This window comes from Pelophylax lessonae, assembly GCF_965119305.1.
Source record: "Pelophylax lessonae genome assembly, chromosome: 6".
Classification (NCBI taxonomy): domain Eukaryota; kingdom Metazoa; phylum Chordata; class Amphibia; order Anura; family Ranidae; genus Pelophylax; species Pelophylax lessonae.
In genome coordinates, this window is record NC_138773.1 from 218,598,356 (window position 1) to 218,611,091 (window position 12,736).

At 40.5% G+C, this 12,736-nt stretch overlaps 1 protein-coding gene across 2 annotated transcripts in view; it reads right to left on the reverse strand.

Annotated features, from left to right (window-relative positions):
* Positions 1–12,736, reverse strand: part of ERBB4 (erb-b2 receptor tyrosine kinase 4) — a 1,312,942-nt gene that overhangs the window by 738,267 nt on the left and 561,939 nt on the right. For both annotated transcript variants that reach the window (XM_082261897.1, XM_082261896.1), the window contains exon 2: positions 7,182–7,333. In XM_082261897.1, the coding sequence (XP_082118023.1) occupies positions 7,182–7,333 (152 nt within the window). The remainder of the gene's footprint in view (positions 1–7,181; positions 7,334–12,736) is intronic.

The window sequence follows — 12,736 nt, forward strand, 5'->3', positions numbered from 1 at the left end:
TAACATTTAGTTCCTGGTTGTTAAGTGTGGGCAGTTTTGGGACTTTAAATGAGACACAAGCCGAGTAAGGCTCTGCGTCTCCATCCCTGTGATGGAAATTAAGGAAAAGAGATTCCTGGTATTCATGTGCCCTTAGCTCAGGCATGCAGGCAGGAGGGTATGCTTGGCTAGGAAAGCCCCCTCCTACCCTCCTTCAGATTAACCAGGAAGCAACTAAAGAAATGTAAAAAAAAGTTGAACAAAAGTAAATATAATGTATTGATTTACTAAGGGCAAATAGATTGTGCACTTTGCAAAGTGCAGTTGCACTCTGGAAGTGCAGTTGCTTCAGAGCTTAGTAAATGAGCAGAAGCTCTGCTGATTTCCATCATCCAATCTTGTGCAAGCAAAAAATGATGTTTTTTTTTTTTAAAGTTTTCCCTGCACTTGATTGAATATTCTTTGCAAAGTGAAGCTTTACCTGATTTACTAAGCTCTGGAGCAACTACCCTTGCAGAGTGCAACTTTGCAAAGTGCACAGTTTATTTGCCTTTAGTAAATCAACCTCTATATACCTTCATATCTATTCACAAATTCTAACAGCATACGGATTAAAAATAGTTCATGTTGACTAAAAGAGTTTAGTACTGTTCTAAGAGTTCAAAGTGAGCAGAGCAGTGGATTGTAGCAGGACAAAGCTGAATCCGCTGGGCACATGAGTACATTACATGAGCATAACCCATAACCAAGCAAAAAGGGTAAAAAGTGGGAAAAAGCAAAACTAACCTGGGGGGGGGGGGGGTTTAAAGTTCCTCTTTAAGAGCCAAACTGGAATGGGTAGGGGTTCAAGAATGTAACCATATAAAAACACATAGAGGGCACACCAACCTAGTGTATTATCCTGAGACAAATAATTGATTGTACTAAAAACATGGTAAGTATTATACTCACAAAAATTGCAATTGTAAACAGCGCATCACAAATCCCAGCTTCCAGAGGTGGCTCTGAGGAAGAGGAAATCCTCGAAAAGCGTCAGCCCACGGGGTTCTCAGTTTCTGTTGTATACACTGATGCTATTTGGATGTTTAGATTTGGAAGCTGGGATTTGTGATGCACTTTTTATAATTGCAATTTTTGTGAGTATAATACTAAGGCTCCTTTCACATGGGCGGTGTGCCTGACGGAGTCCGTACTGCTCAGCGGGGGATTAATCCGCCGATCCCCGCTGAGCAGGCAGATGACAGCTCTGTCTCCGCTCTGTGTGCAGAGACAAGCTGTCAGATCCCTGTTCTCCTCTATGGGGAGATTGGATGAGATCGGACCGCCTGTCCGTTCTCATCCAATCCTATCCGATCTGTTCCTCCAGACGGATGGAAAATAGGGTTTCCATCTGTCCGGATTTCACAGACCGGGTTGGATCGGATCGGATAGCAGCGGGTGTCAGCGGAGATGTCTCCATAGGGCCGCATGGAGTATCCAAACCAGTCCGCCTGAAAAACTAACAGGCGGATCTGATCGGAAAGCAGTGCTTTACCATGTTTTTAATACAATAAATTCTTTGTTTCAGGATAATACTCTAGGTTGGTGCACTCTCTGTGTGTTTTTGTATGGTTACAGTGTTGTAGACTTCCCCAAGTCTTTGAGGGCACCAAGACCGTGGCTATCCGCTTTCAAGTCCATTGAAGACATTAATATACCCATCTGGAAGAGGCCATTTTCCTGGGTGCAGGAGGCATGGTGTTCATGTTTGTGACTCTGTCAAGATTGGATAAGGGGTTCAAGAATACCAATGCTTTCTTATGACAGCTGTAAAACCCCTTCTCACCTTCCCTATGCTATGCTAGCTACCTGTCTTAGTTCATCAGAAACCCGGTCCTGGAAGTTGTGGTCCACAATGCTCTGGTTCTCCTCTAAAATGGTGACTTTGCATGGTACTGAACATGCGTGTCCTTTTATCCATAGACCCCACTGTAAAAGCTTTCTACTTGATAACCAACAAGAAGAAAGCTTCCCAATTAAAGTGGCATGGGGTTGGATAGAGTGGAGAGGGATTACAACACTGCCATTTTGTTAGGCTGCATTCACACTTGAGCGTATCGTTTTACCGCGGTTTTTTTACAGCGATTTTTACCGCGATTTTACCGTGAATTTCAGGCGTTTTTTCTGGTGTTTTTGGAGGCAGGCATTGACATCTATCAAAAACGCTGGTAATCAGCCCAAAAAGAAGCTCATGTACTTTTTCAGCTACAGGTGTTTTGCAAAGCGCTCAGATGTGAACAGGGGCCATTTAAATGAATAGGGTTTTACTTGTTGGGCGTTTTGGAACATTTTTTTTAGCGTTTTTGGAGCTGAAAAACACTCAAAAACGCTCAGTTGTGAATAGAGCCTTATTGTTGTCTGAGCCCCCATTAGGGAGATTCTCTCTTTTTTTCTTTGTACCCCCCCCCCCCCCCCCAGTGAGTGCATGCCTAGTCTCCTGTGGGCCTAAAGAAGAGGATGGCCACTTCCCTGATTCCACAATGTCAGCTGAAAAATAGTTATGAATTTTAGTTTCAGTTTGCTCTGGTTGGTGTTCAATCCCCCCATTTTGGAAGGTATGATACTTTGTGTATAATCAAGAAGGAAGATACTGTCATACTGTTACTGTGCATGTTCTTTAACTACATATGTTTTAAACTAGATGCTCTAATCTCCCTGATGAAAATTTGGTTGTTTAATCAAAACGCGTTGGAGTATTCTAAGCAGGAATCGTTTTGGGAAATTCCCTACTTACCTACCTTGTTTTAGGACAATGATTGTACTATTTGGGTTACAGATTTTAAAACAGTATTTCCCTTTTTTCTTGTTTTGATAATGAATTTTAACACTTGTACCAATAAAATAATTGCTTTACATTTTTGGTGTATTTACTTAATATTTACTTAATATGTTCACTGTAATAAAGCAAATAAGGTAAATTTTAAATTGATGGCAGAAACACATCTCATAAAAGTTCCGACAGGACTATGTTTACCATAGTGTAGCATCCCCTCTTCTTTCACAACACTGTAAATGCCTGGGAACTGAAGAGATTAGTTACTGGAGTTTTGTGAGAGGAATGTTGTTTCATTCTTGCCTGATATACGATTCTAACTGCTTAACAGTCCTGGGTCTTCTTTATTGTATTTTTCATTTCAAGATGCGCCAAATATTTTAAATTGGTGAAAGGTCTGGACTTCAGGCAGGCCAGGTAAGCACCTGGATACTTCTACTACAAAGCCATGCTGTTGTCATAGATGCATTATGTTATCAATGCATTGTCCTGCTGGTTTATTCAAGGCCTTCTCTGAAAAATACGTTATCTGGATTGGAGCAGGGGCGTAACTACAGGGGTTGCAATTGCAACTGGGCCCCATGCTCCAGGGGGCATGTGCGGCTCCCCAGTACACCTGGATAGGAGGGGCGGCGGGGGCAGCAAGTAGAGAAATCACTGTGCTCCTTTTTCCTCCTGTAGCTGCAGGAAGAAAATGGAGGAGATTGGTTCCTCTGTATGCTACCCCCACCACTCCTCCTATCAAGTTCACTTGTGTTCTGCTGTCTCTGGGCCCCTGTGTGCTCCCCTGGCCCTCCCTCACTATGCTCCCTTCCCTCCCCTGCCGCCTGCTGCAGGGGATGTGTCAAAATAGAGAAAGAGGAAGGGGTCGGTAAACATGTAATTTACCAGCTCCTTCCTTTTTTGAATGGACAGAGTCATAGTCAGTGACAATGTAAAAAAATTTAAATAAAATGATAAAAAATAGTACAATTAAAATACCAAAAAATAAAAACTACTGACACCAGTTGGTGAACTTCCAGGATAGCAAAGGTCACACTTGCGACCGGGCCCTGGCATTCCACCAACGTGGGGAGGCCCCAAGATGGCAGGAAGGGGGCCCACTGCAGAACTTGTGAAAGGGTCCCGCAACGAGAGTAAAGGGCCCCAGGATCAGCGGGAAGAGCCCCGAGCTTGAAGGGAAGGGCCCTGGCCAGGGGTCCAGGGGCACTTCATGGTTCATTGTTTCTTGCACTGAGGGCCTAAAGGATCTAGTTATGCCTCTGGATTGGAGCATGTGCTGCTCTAAAACCTGGATATATCTTTCAGCATTAAAAGAGCCTTTCCAGATATGCAAGCTGCCCACTCCATACGCACTTATGCACCCCCTTACCGCATACATTTTGCTGCCATCAATTTCAAAAATATGTTTTTTTTCCCTTAAAATGGTACATTTTCTTTGTTTAAACATTTTATATGTTCTCTACTTTCTATTGTGAATAAAATATGGGTTAATGAGATTTGCATACCATTCCATTCTGTTTTTATGTAGATTTTACACAGCATTTAAACTTTTTTCAAATTGAGGTTGTGCAAGCAGTGTAACTAATGAATTTGCTGTACAAGGGTCTGCAAAAGGCTGACACCAAGTCAGAGTTCAGACTGAGAAGGAGAAGAAGCACAAGAGGTCAACCAGTTGCTCTGCAGTGCTTGTGTGCTAAAAATGAACATGCTGATAGTAGGAGAGAGATGAGCTTCTTCTTTAACTGCCCACTCACTTAACTGCAGCAGAAAAAAATCAGATCATTGGGCATGCCCGAGGATGGATGTGCTGTGTGGCAGAGTTGTGTAAACCACAAGACTGGATGGTTAGAAATACAAATCCTTTGGCAGATTAAATAGCCCCCATATATGTATTGCATCTGTGTATTTAGCCATTTGTCTGGAGTTCACCTTGAAAATTAAAGACTGAGGGTGGTACAGCAAGGATCAATTGCTACCAACGCCAACCTGACCATCCTGTTTTCATATATGACTTAGCATCTAAAGATCTAGCCAGTATCGGAAAAAGCACTCCAAAGTAATGCAAATATTTTCTAAATTTTACTGTCAACTATTTTTACCAAAAGTCTCTTTTTTAAGGCTTACTGGTTGTGTAATTTCTTATGAATGCATGCAAGTGTTTTAACATTGAATGCTTCTTGGGAGACAGGCAGAAGGTAACTCTGGAGACGTGACTACTATATCCATGTCAGTGAAGTTTAGTTCACATGTCATGCAGACTGACAGTATCTCCCTCAGTCACTTCCCTCCCCTGGGTCACACGCTGGCTGCACATGGCTCATGTCAATAGGTGACAGGCCCTGCATGTATCTTTCTTCCACCTCAGTCCCTGCTTTTCTTATCAGCTGCCCAAACCCCAACTGAGGAAACCATGGAAAGCAGCCCTGCCTACAAAATGTATACAGTCAGCATTGTTTGTTATATTACTAATAAAAAGACAAATCAATGCCACATGTTTAGTAGACTGAAAGTATTTCTTGCAAATAATTTAGTAATGCAAATCAAGCTGTAGCAAATATGCATATGTATATATAATATATATAATACTTGAAATGCTTAACTTTTTGTGCCTTGGAACGTGCTGGAAAAGTTGACCCAAGAGTAAACTCCATAGCATAGCCCCCTCTCGTCTTGCATTTCATAGCTCTTTAATTACTGTCTGTGTTGGCCCATATCCTCCACCCCTCCCCTCACTTCCCTGCATAAGCTTTTATGTACTATCCGGAATAGGAGCAAAGGAGAAAGCTACACTGTCAAGTTGTTGAGTGTTAAATACACAAATAATCTTAAGAGAAGATTTTTGTTGCTGAAATGGATTATCTGATGACTGGGTCTCTTTAAAGTAGATGTAAATTGGGGAGCAATCTCTAGTTTGCTGGCTCAGATAGCATTCTGGTAATGATAATGATAAAAACATACAGTTTGTTCCATCCCTCTCCTTCACCACCACAGATAGTCTATATACAATAAGGATCAGATCCCTGTGCCTACTCACACTACCCCCCCCCCCCGTCAATTTAATCTCCTCCCTGCTTCTACTCTTTTACCCCCCCTTTGTAGGTAACTACTTACACCATTACATACTGCAAGAGAGGCAAAACTCATGCTCTAACTCCACACTCGCTCCCCATCCATGCCATGATGACCTACTTTCTGCCTTCTCTCTTATTCTCTTTAGTACTTGATCAGCTTACACTCTGCTTCCTCTTGTTTTTCTTTCCAGTCAGCTTCTGCTCTACGTCTCCAAATGTCCTGCAGTCACCTCCCCTTCAATAATTGAGCCTCCTCTCCCCCCCCCCTTTCCTTACAGTCTATAATTAGATCTCTTGTCTCAGTCTATAATTAGATCTCTTGTGGACCCTTCCCCCACTTATGTATAATCAGCACCCCCACTACCCATTTTCCAACTGCTGTATGATAAGCACCCTTACTAACCTTCTGCCATTGGTGTAAATTCAGCACCCTTCTGATCCTTCTCCCACTAGTGTATGATATGCACCCTCACTGCTCCTTCTCCCACTGGTGTATGATCAGCACCCCTACTACCCATTTTCCAACTGCTGTATGATAAGCACCCTCACTTTTCCTTCTGCCATTGATGTAAAATCAGGACCCTTCTGATTCTTCTCCCACTAGTGTATGATATGCACCCTCATTGCTCCTTCTCCCACTAGTGTATGATATGCACCCTTTCAACTCCTCCTCCCATTGGTTTATGATCCACACCCTCTCTGTTTCTTCTCCCACTGGTTTTTTTATATGCACTCGCTCTTCCCATCTCCCATTGGTGTATGATCAGCACCCCATCTGCTCCTTCTCCCACTGGTGTATGATCAGTATGCTCTCTACTCTTTTTCCCACTTGTATATGATAAGCACCCTCACTGCTCCTTCCCCTACTGGTATATGCAGCACCCTCTTCACCCTTCTCTGGTGATGGTGTATGATCAGCACCCTATTTTCCCTTCTCTGGTGATGGTGTATGATCAGCACACTCTCCACCCTTCTCTGATGATTGGTGAATGATCAGCACCCTCTTTTCCCTTCGCTGGTGATGGTGTATGATCACTACCCTCTTCGCACTTCTCTGGTGATTGGTGTATGATCAGCACACTCTTCACCCTTCTCTGGTGTGTATGATCAGCAGCTTCTTGCCTCCTATACCCCCACAATCAACCTATTCTCTGTTTTTCACAGTAAAGACACTTAAACCAATAAAACCTTCCAAGATAAAATGATGTCTTATTGGGCAGTGAACCACTAAGTGGCCACAAACCATAAAGCCAAAATTGGCCTTCTCATGCAAGGGCACACATTAGTAAAAAGTTAACTATAGTTTCTAAATGTACCCTTAAAAAACTGAGGTTCCGTCCATGTTCAATGCTGGTGATCTCCAGATTTCCCATGACCACTTCACAGTTCTCATAGTACTTGCGCAGGGCTTTGTACTGCTGATCCAAGTCAGAAAGGGAGCTCAGTTTGTTCTCTGTTCCGGTACACACTGCAAGAGAGACAAAGCAGATATAAGTACAATGTCATAAAAGATAATTAGCAAGTTGTGTCACCACAATCTTAATTGGAAGCTACTTTTAAAGTTTACACTGAGACGCTGAACTTTTGCAATGAAGTGTCTTAAATTTAATCTACAGCTTTTATCATCCTAAAACACATACCTAAATCTTCAGCTCTGCTCTCCAATCATGAAAGCAATCACCAGAAAGCATACTGTATATAAAATAAAGTTGTGAGCACGCAACTATTGCTTCTTTCCTAACACTATATGAATATATGCTGAATATTCAAAATCAAAACAATAATGGTGGTGCAGCACTGTGCCTAAGTGCTTAGTGCTTCCAACTGGCAGCACTAGGGTAGTTGATTCTGGAGTCCTAAGCATGGCACTATCTGCATAGAGTTTGCATGTTCTCTCTGTGCCTGCATGGGTTTCCTCTAGGGACTCCAGTTTTCCTCCCACCCTCCAAAGACATGCTGGTAGGTTAATTGGCCCTAATATGCATGAATGTGTGCTAGGGACCTTAGATTGTAAGCTTCCTGAGGGCAGGCACTGATGTGAAAATACAATATACAATATATGTAAAAGCACTGTGTAAATTGATGGCACTAGATACAGTAAGTACCTGTAATAAACAAATACAAACATTGAGAATCTCTGTAGCATATATTGATTATGAACAAGGGCTTCTAGTTATCAAAGTGCATATATGAGACTTGTTAGGTCTTTTAAGCTTAATTGCCTGTACAATTAAGGTGCAGGCAGATATAAATGACCACCCACCACCTTGTTTATTACAGTTATGTATTCATTAAAAGTAATAACTTTATTTTTACATAGTACATAAATCTGTGTTTGTACTAGCTTCCATTATTGTATATACAGTTTATGTATTCAGACTGGCAGAGAAAAGGGAAGCACTAAAAGCCAATCAGGCATTACTGTGCTGCACAATGCTATGAATCTATGACTTTAGCAGTGAGCTTCTCTTTCATCACTATCCAATCGCACCTTTGAGCAAGCAGTATTTATTTGACTGTTGTGGAAAAAAAGTATAGTTTTTAATGATTTCTCCATAAGGTAGAAGAGGTCCATAACCTTTGGACACTAGCAATAAACTGAGGACTCATAGACTGGGGTGGGGTTATAAGGGTTTACAAGAGTTTTGCCAGTGCCCATTTACCTAAAGATACGAGCCTATTCCATCCCTGGGTTTGTACCCCATGCGTTCCTTAATGAATGCCAATGTTCTTAAGTAGCTAGTAAGCCTTTTTTCCAGAAATGACCATCCCCATTAACTCATACAGTATAAATGGCCATCTTCCCTAATTTATTTGTATGTCTAGCATCTAGCGGAGTCTTGTGCACTGATCATGTATTGGGATGCTGAAGTGCCCAAAGTCTGCTCTTTACTCGTTTGCATCATCTGTTATTTTTCATCAGTGTCAGAACAGATTTATCTCTATCTGCAGTGATAACACTGCTTTGTTAATCCTGTTCAGCTTGTGAGTAAAGGAAATGTTCCATTGACCCAGACAAATGCTGCCAAACCCAGAACAGCAGCCTGGCTAATATTATTCCTAATCCTCTCCCCGGGGAAGCAGTGTAACTTCAAATATTCCTGCCATAAGTCTTACTCCTGGTGAGCCTGCAGCCCAAAGTCAAACTGATTACCCTGTTTAGTCCTGGAGAGGTCAGCAACATGTCATACCTGACCGAGAGAGGAGAATGAAACCTTATGTCTGTACAGCTCCCAGAGTATGCATAGGTTGCGGTTTACAAACTCAAATTCATTTCATTGTCTGATTCACTTTTATGATGTATATCCCCATGCCCTGTCTTACATGGTTTAGTTTCTTTGTCTCTAACATTATTTTCATCTCCTACATTTGAAAAAATTATAACGAATCTACAAAGCTTTGGTACAATTTCTTTGATGTAAAAAAAACCCACTCAAGACATGACTAGGGAAAGCCCAACAAGATGTATGACCCACATTCCTAAAAAAAATCATTGCACACAAATGGGAACGTATTTATCCCATAGGACCTAAAAGAAAGAGATTTTCAAAAAAAAAACATAAACCCTAAATTTTGACTTGTAACATTTCCCTAACACCCTCCCAGCTACTTATTTTTCGAAAATGCAACTGGTCATACACCATCAGAATTGTGTTAAAAGTTTTAGAAAAATAATTTTTGGAGCATTTGAAAGTATTATCATGAACTTGACAAATTTTGTATGAAAACCTTAAAAATTTAATTTGGTTGCCATGCCAATGTATTAAATTCTATGTTTGATTTTAGGATGCACATGTGCAATACAATAAGTATGATTTTCCGAAATGAAAAATATGCTTACAAGAAAATTGTTCTTTTAACCTCCCTGGCGGTATGATTGTTTTGGATTTTAGGTGCTGAAAGCGGTACCATTATTTTGCATGTAATTCTTAAGGACGAGCAGCCCAAACCAACTATTTACATATAATTTTTTTTTACTGTGCATTCTTCTTTATAACATCTCGGGTATCATAAAGTTTGAAACACAATAAATTATAATATAATAAAATAAATAAAATAACTATAAATATATGTATATATATATATATATATATATAGAGCAGTAAAACTGCAGGAAAGGGCACTGAGGGACAAACTAATGTCAATTTATTTTATTTAGTAATGTAATCCAATAGGATTACAATATATCCGTGTGTTTGTGTGTTTTACTTTTCAAATTTGCCGCCGGTTCCACCCCCTGCGACATGATGCTCGCAGGGAATGGAAGCCAGGGCTCACAGCATCAGGCGAAAGATCCGGCCACCGTATGCTGCTGGAATACATCACGGGATCCCGGAGACAAGGTAAGTAACCTCTTCCAGAATCCAGAGATGCTCCCTAGCGGTACCCCGAGTGTGGCTCGGGGTTACCGCTAATTGCACTGAGATTCCACCCCGAGCCACACTCGAGAATACCACCAAGGAGTCTAAGAAAAATTTTCCATTCTTCTCCCTTAATTTTTCTTATCGCTATAGTCAAAACAGTTGTTGATATGACCCAATTGACTATTAGATTGTTCGAAAACACATTTTTTTAAAAATGAAATTCTACTGGTATATCGCCAGCTTTAGACAAAATAGAACACTTATCTGAATAGTTACACCAGGATTTCAGATCTACAGAAGCAAAATCAGTAATCAGACTGACTTTACTATATTAAAATCTGATTGGCTACTATAGGTTACTGAATGGTTACATCATTATTAAAAAAAAAAGCGGTAAAAACGTTTTTGTTAGTTTTTGCTAAATCAGGGATTTTACAACCGCAGCAATTATGTACCACATACAATTGGAAAGAAATCAGTGCATAGACTGTATATTAGTCAAGCTTGCAGAATTAGGACAGACATTTTCAAACATCACCCATATCTCCCAAAATACCATGTTTAAGCCTATGCAAATACTGTTTATAGAAAGGTTGAAATTATATTGAATCTTCAGGAGGCTACACTGGTGTTTTAAAGGGCGTTACAGTAACACTGCAGTTAGGCTCCTGCATGATAAACTGCATAATTTTTATTTTTCTCGCGTATAAGCGCACTTTGATGGATGTTATTTTAGACATTTTTATATAGAGATAAATATTTTGTAAAGTTATCATTCAGTTCATCTGAACAGTATGGCTTCTATGCTTCAATGTCTTCCACGAGACTATTGTGTTTTGAAAATCTTTTGAATTTCTTTTTTTTTTTCCTTTTTCCAGGGTTCTTAACTCTCCTAATAAAAATGGACTTGACAAGTAATTAAAGGAATTGATTTGCACACCTCAACCCTTGCCAAATAAGTGATGTACCATCTGTGATATCAGCTGTTATTCCTTGAGGACTCCCTGTGCACCTGAACTTGTGTTTGCAAGAGGGGAAGCCCTCCAGCAGGTGACATGCCTTCAGCATAGATATGGCATATATACCGCACACACGGAGCCCTCTGTCCGCTTTTCCCAGAGGCTTATTCAGTATACTGATTGCCACCATCTTCTTCATTATTTACCCTCATTGCACTGAACTCCAGCAGAATCATTTGTCTCTGAATGACCTACTGTATCCAGCAGTCCTAGTGTATTCTGTTAACAGCCATGTAGTAATCAAGGTTGGAATTATGACCTCAATTTTTCAGTTCTGTACTATTATGACACTTGGTGATAGATAGATAGATAGATAGATAGATAGATAGATAGATAGATAGATAGATAGATAGATAGATAGATAGATAGATAGATAGATAGATAGATAAAGCTAAGAAGCCTTATAGTGTAACGGAAGGCAACATTTTTTTTTTTTATAGAATGGAGAGGGATTAGAACACCCTTCAGACTTTATTGCTGTCTGTGCCTCCATTAGGGAGATTCACCCTCTCTATTTGTCTTGCTTACCATTATCATCCAAAGTGGAATTAAAAGAAAATCTTGAACTGGGTTGAAATCAGAACACCAAAAGAAGGGGATTCTTTCAAAGGGGTTACTAGTTCTTGTGACTCTGGTGACATACCAGGATTCCCTCACTTTGGAGGGATTTCCTCTCACTTCCTGTTTTGGCTACAGAACAGAAAGTGAAGGGAAATCTCCACAATGGGACACTGACGCGGGTTGAAAAGCTATACTCAAAATAAATCAAAATTTAAAAAAAAAAAAATGTGCCACTTAAAATCCAAATTGTGACAAATAAAGAGCAAAATGAATGAGTTACGGCATTCCCCTAATGTTGGCAAACAGTATTTTTCACTGTCTGACCAACTTACATCAGCATAGTGTTCCATCCTTTAGCATCCTCAGCTGTCCTATGTAATACAATGTAAGCACTGGTTATGGCTTATAAAGACAGTGGTTGTTCCAAGGGCATGAACCAGTCTGATCATATTATCTGATCTGGAGTACTTACATTTACTAGATACCGGGCGCTCCTTTCTAGCTACTTCCCTGATCTGGAGTATGGAACCTAACATTATACTTAATGGAATCTGTTATCTGACAATACTGGAGGTATCCAGCTGCAAATGTTGGGTGGAGGTCTGGTTGGGAAGAGAGGATCTACAGATCTTTCTATAACACTGCATTTACAGTATATTTAAAAAAAAAAAAAGTGGTCTATTGGTCTCAAAGTACAAGTGTGGAAACAAAGGATTCTGGTTATCATGATTAGAAGGTAATTCAAACCATGGCAACACCCCTACTTTAAAAAACTGGGAAAGTTAATAGGTTACATTTAGAGGACAGGATCACGGACAGGATCTGATCGGATAGGAGCAGGTGTCTTTCTTTGCAGAGACAGACCTGTCAGAGCCCCGCTCTCCTCTATGAGAGATCAGATAAAAATGAATCGTCTGTCCATTTTCA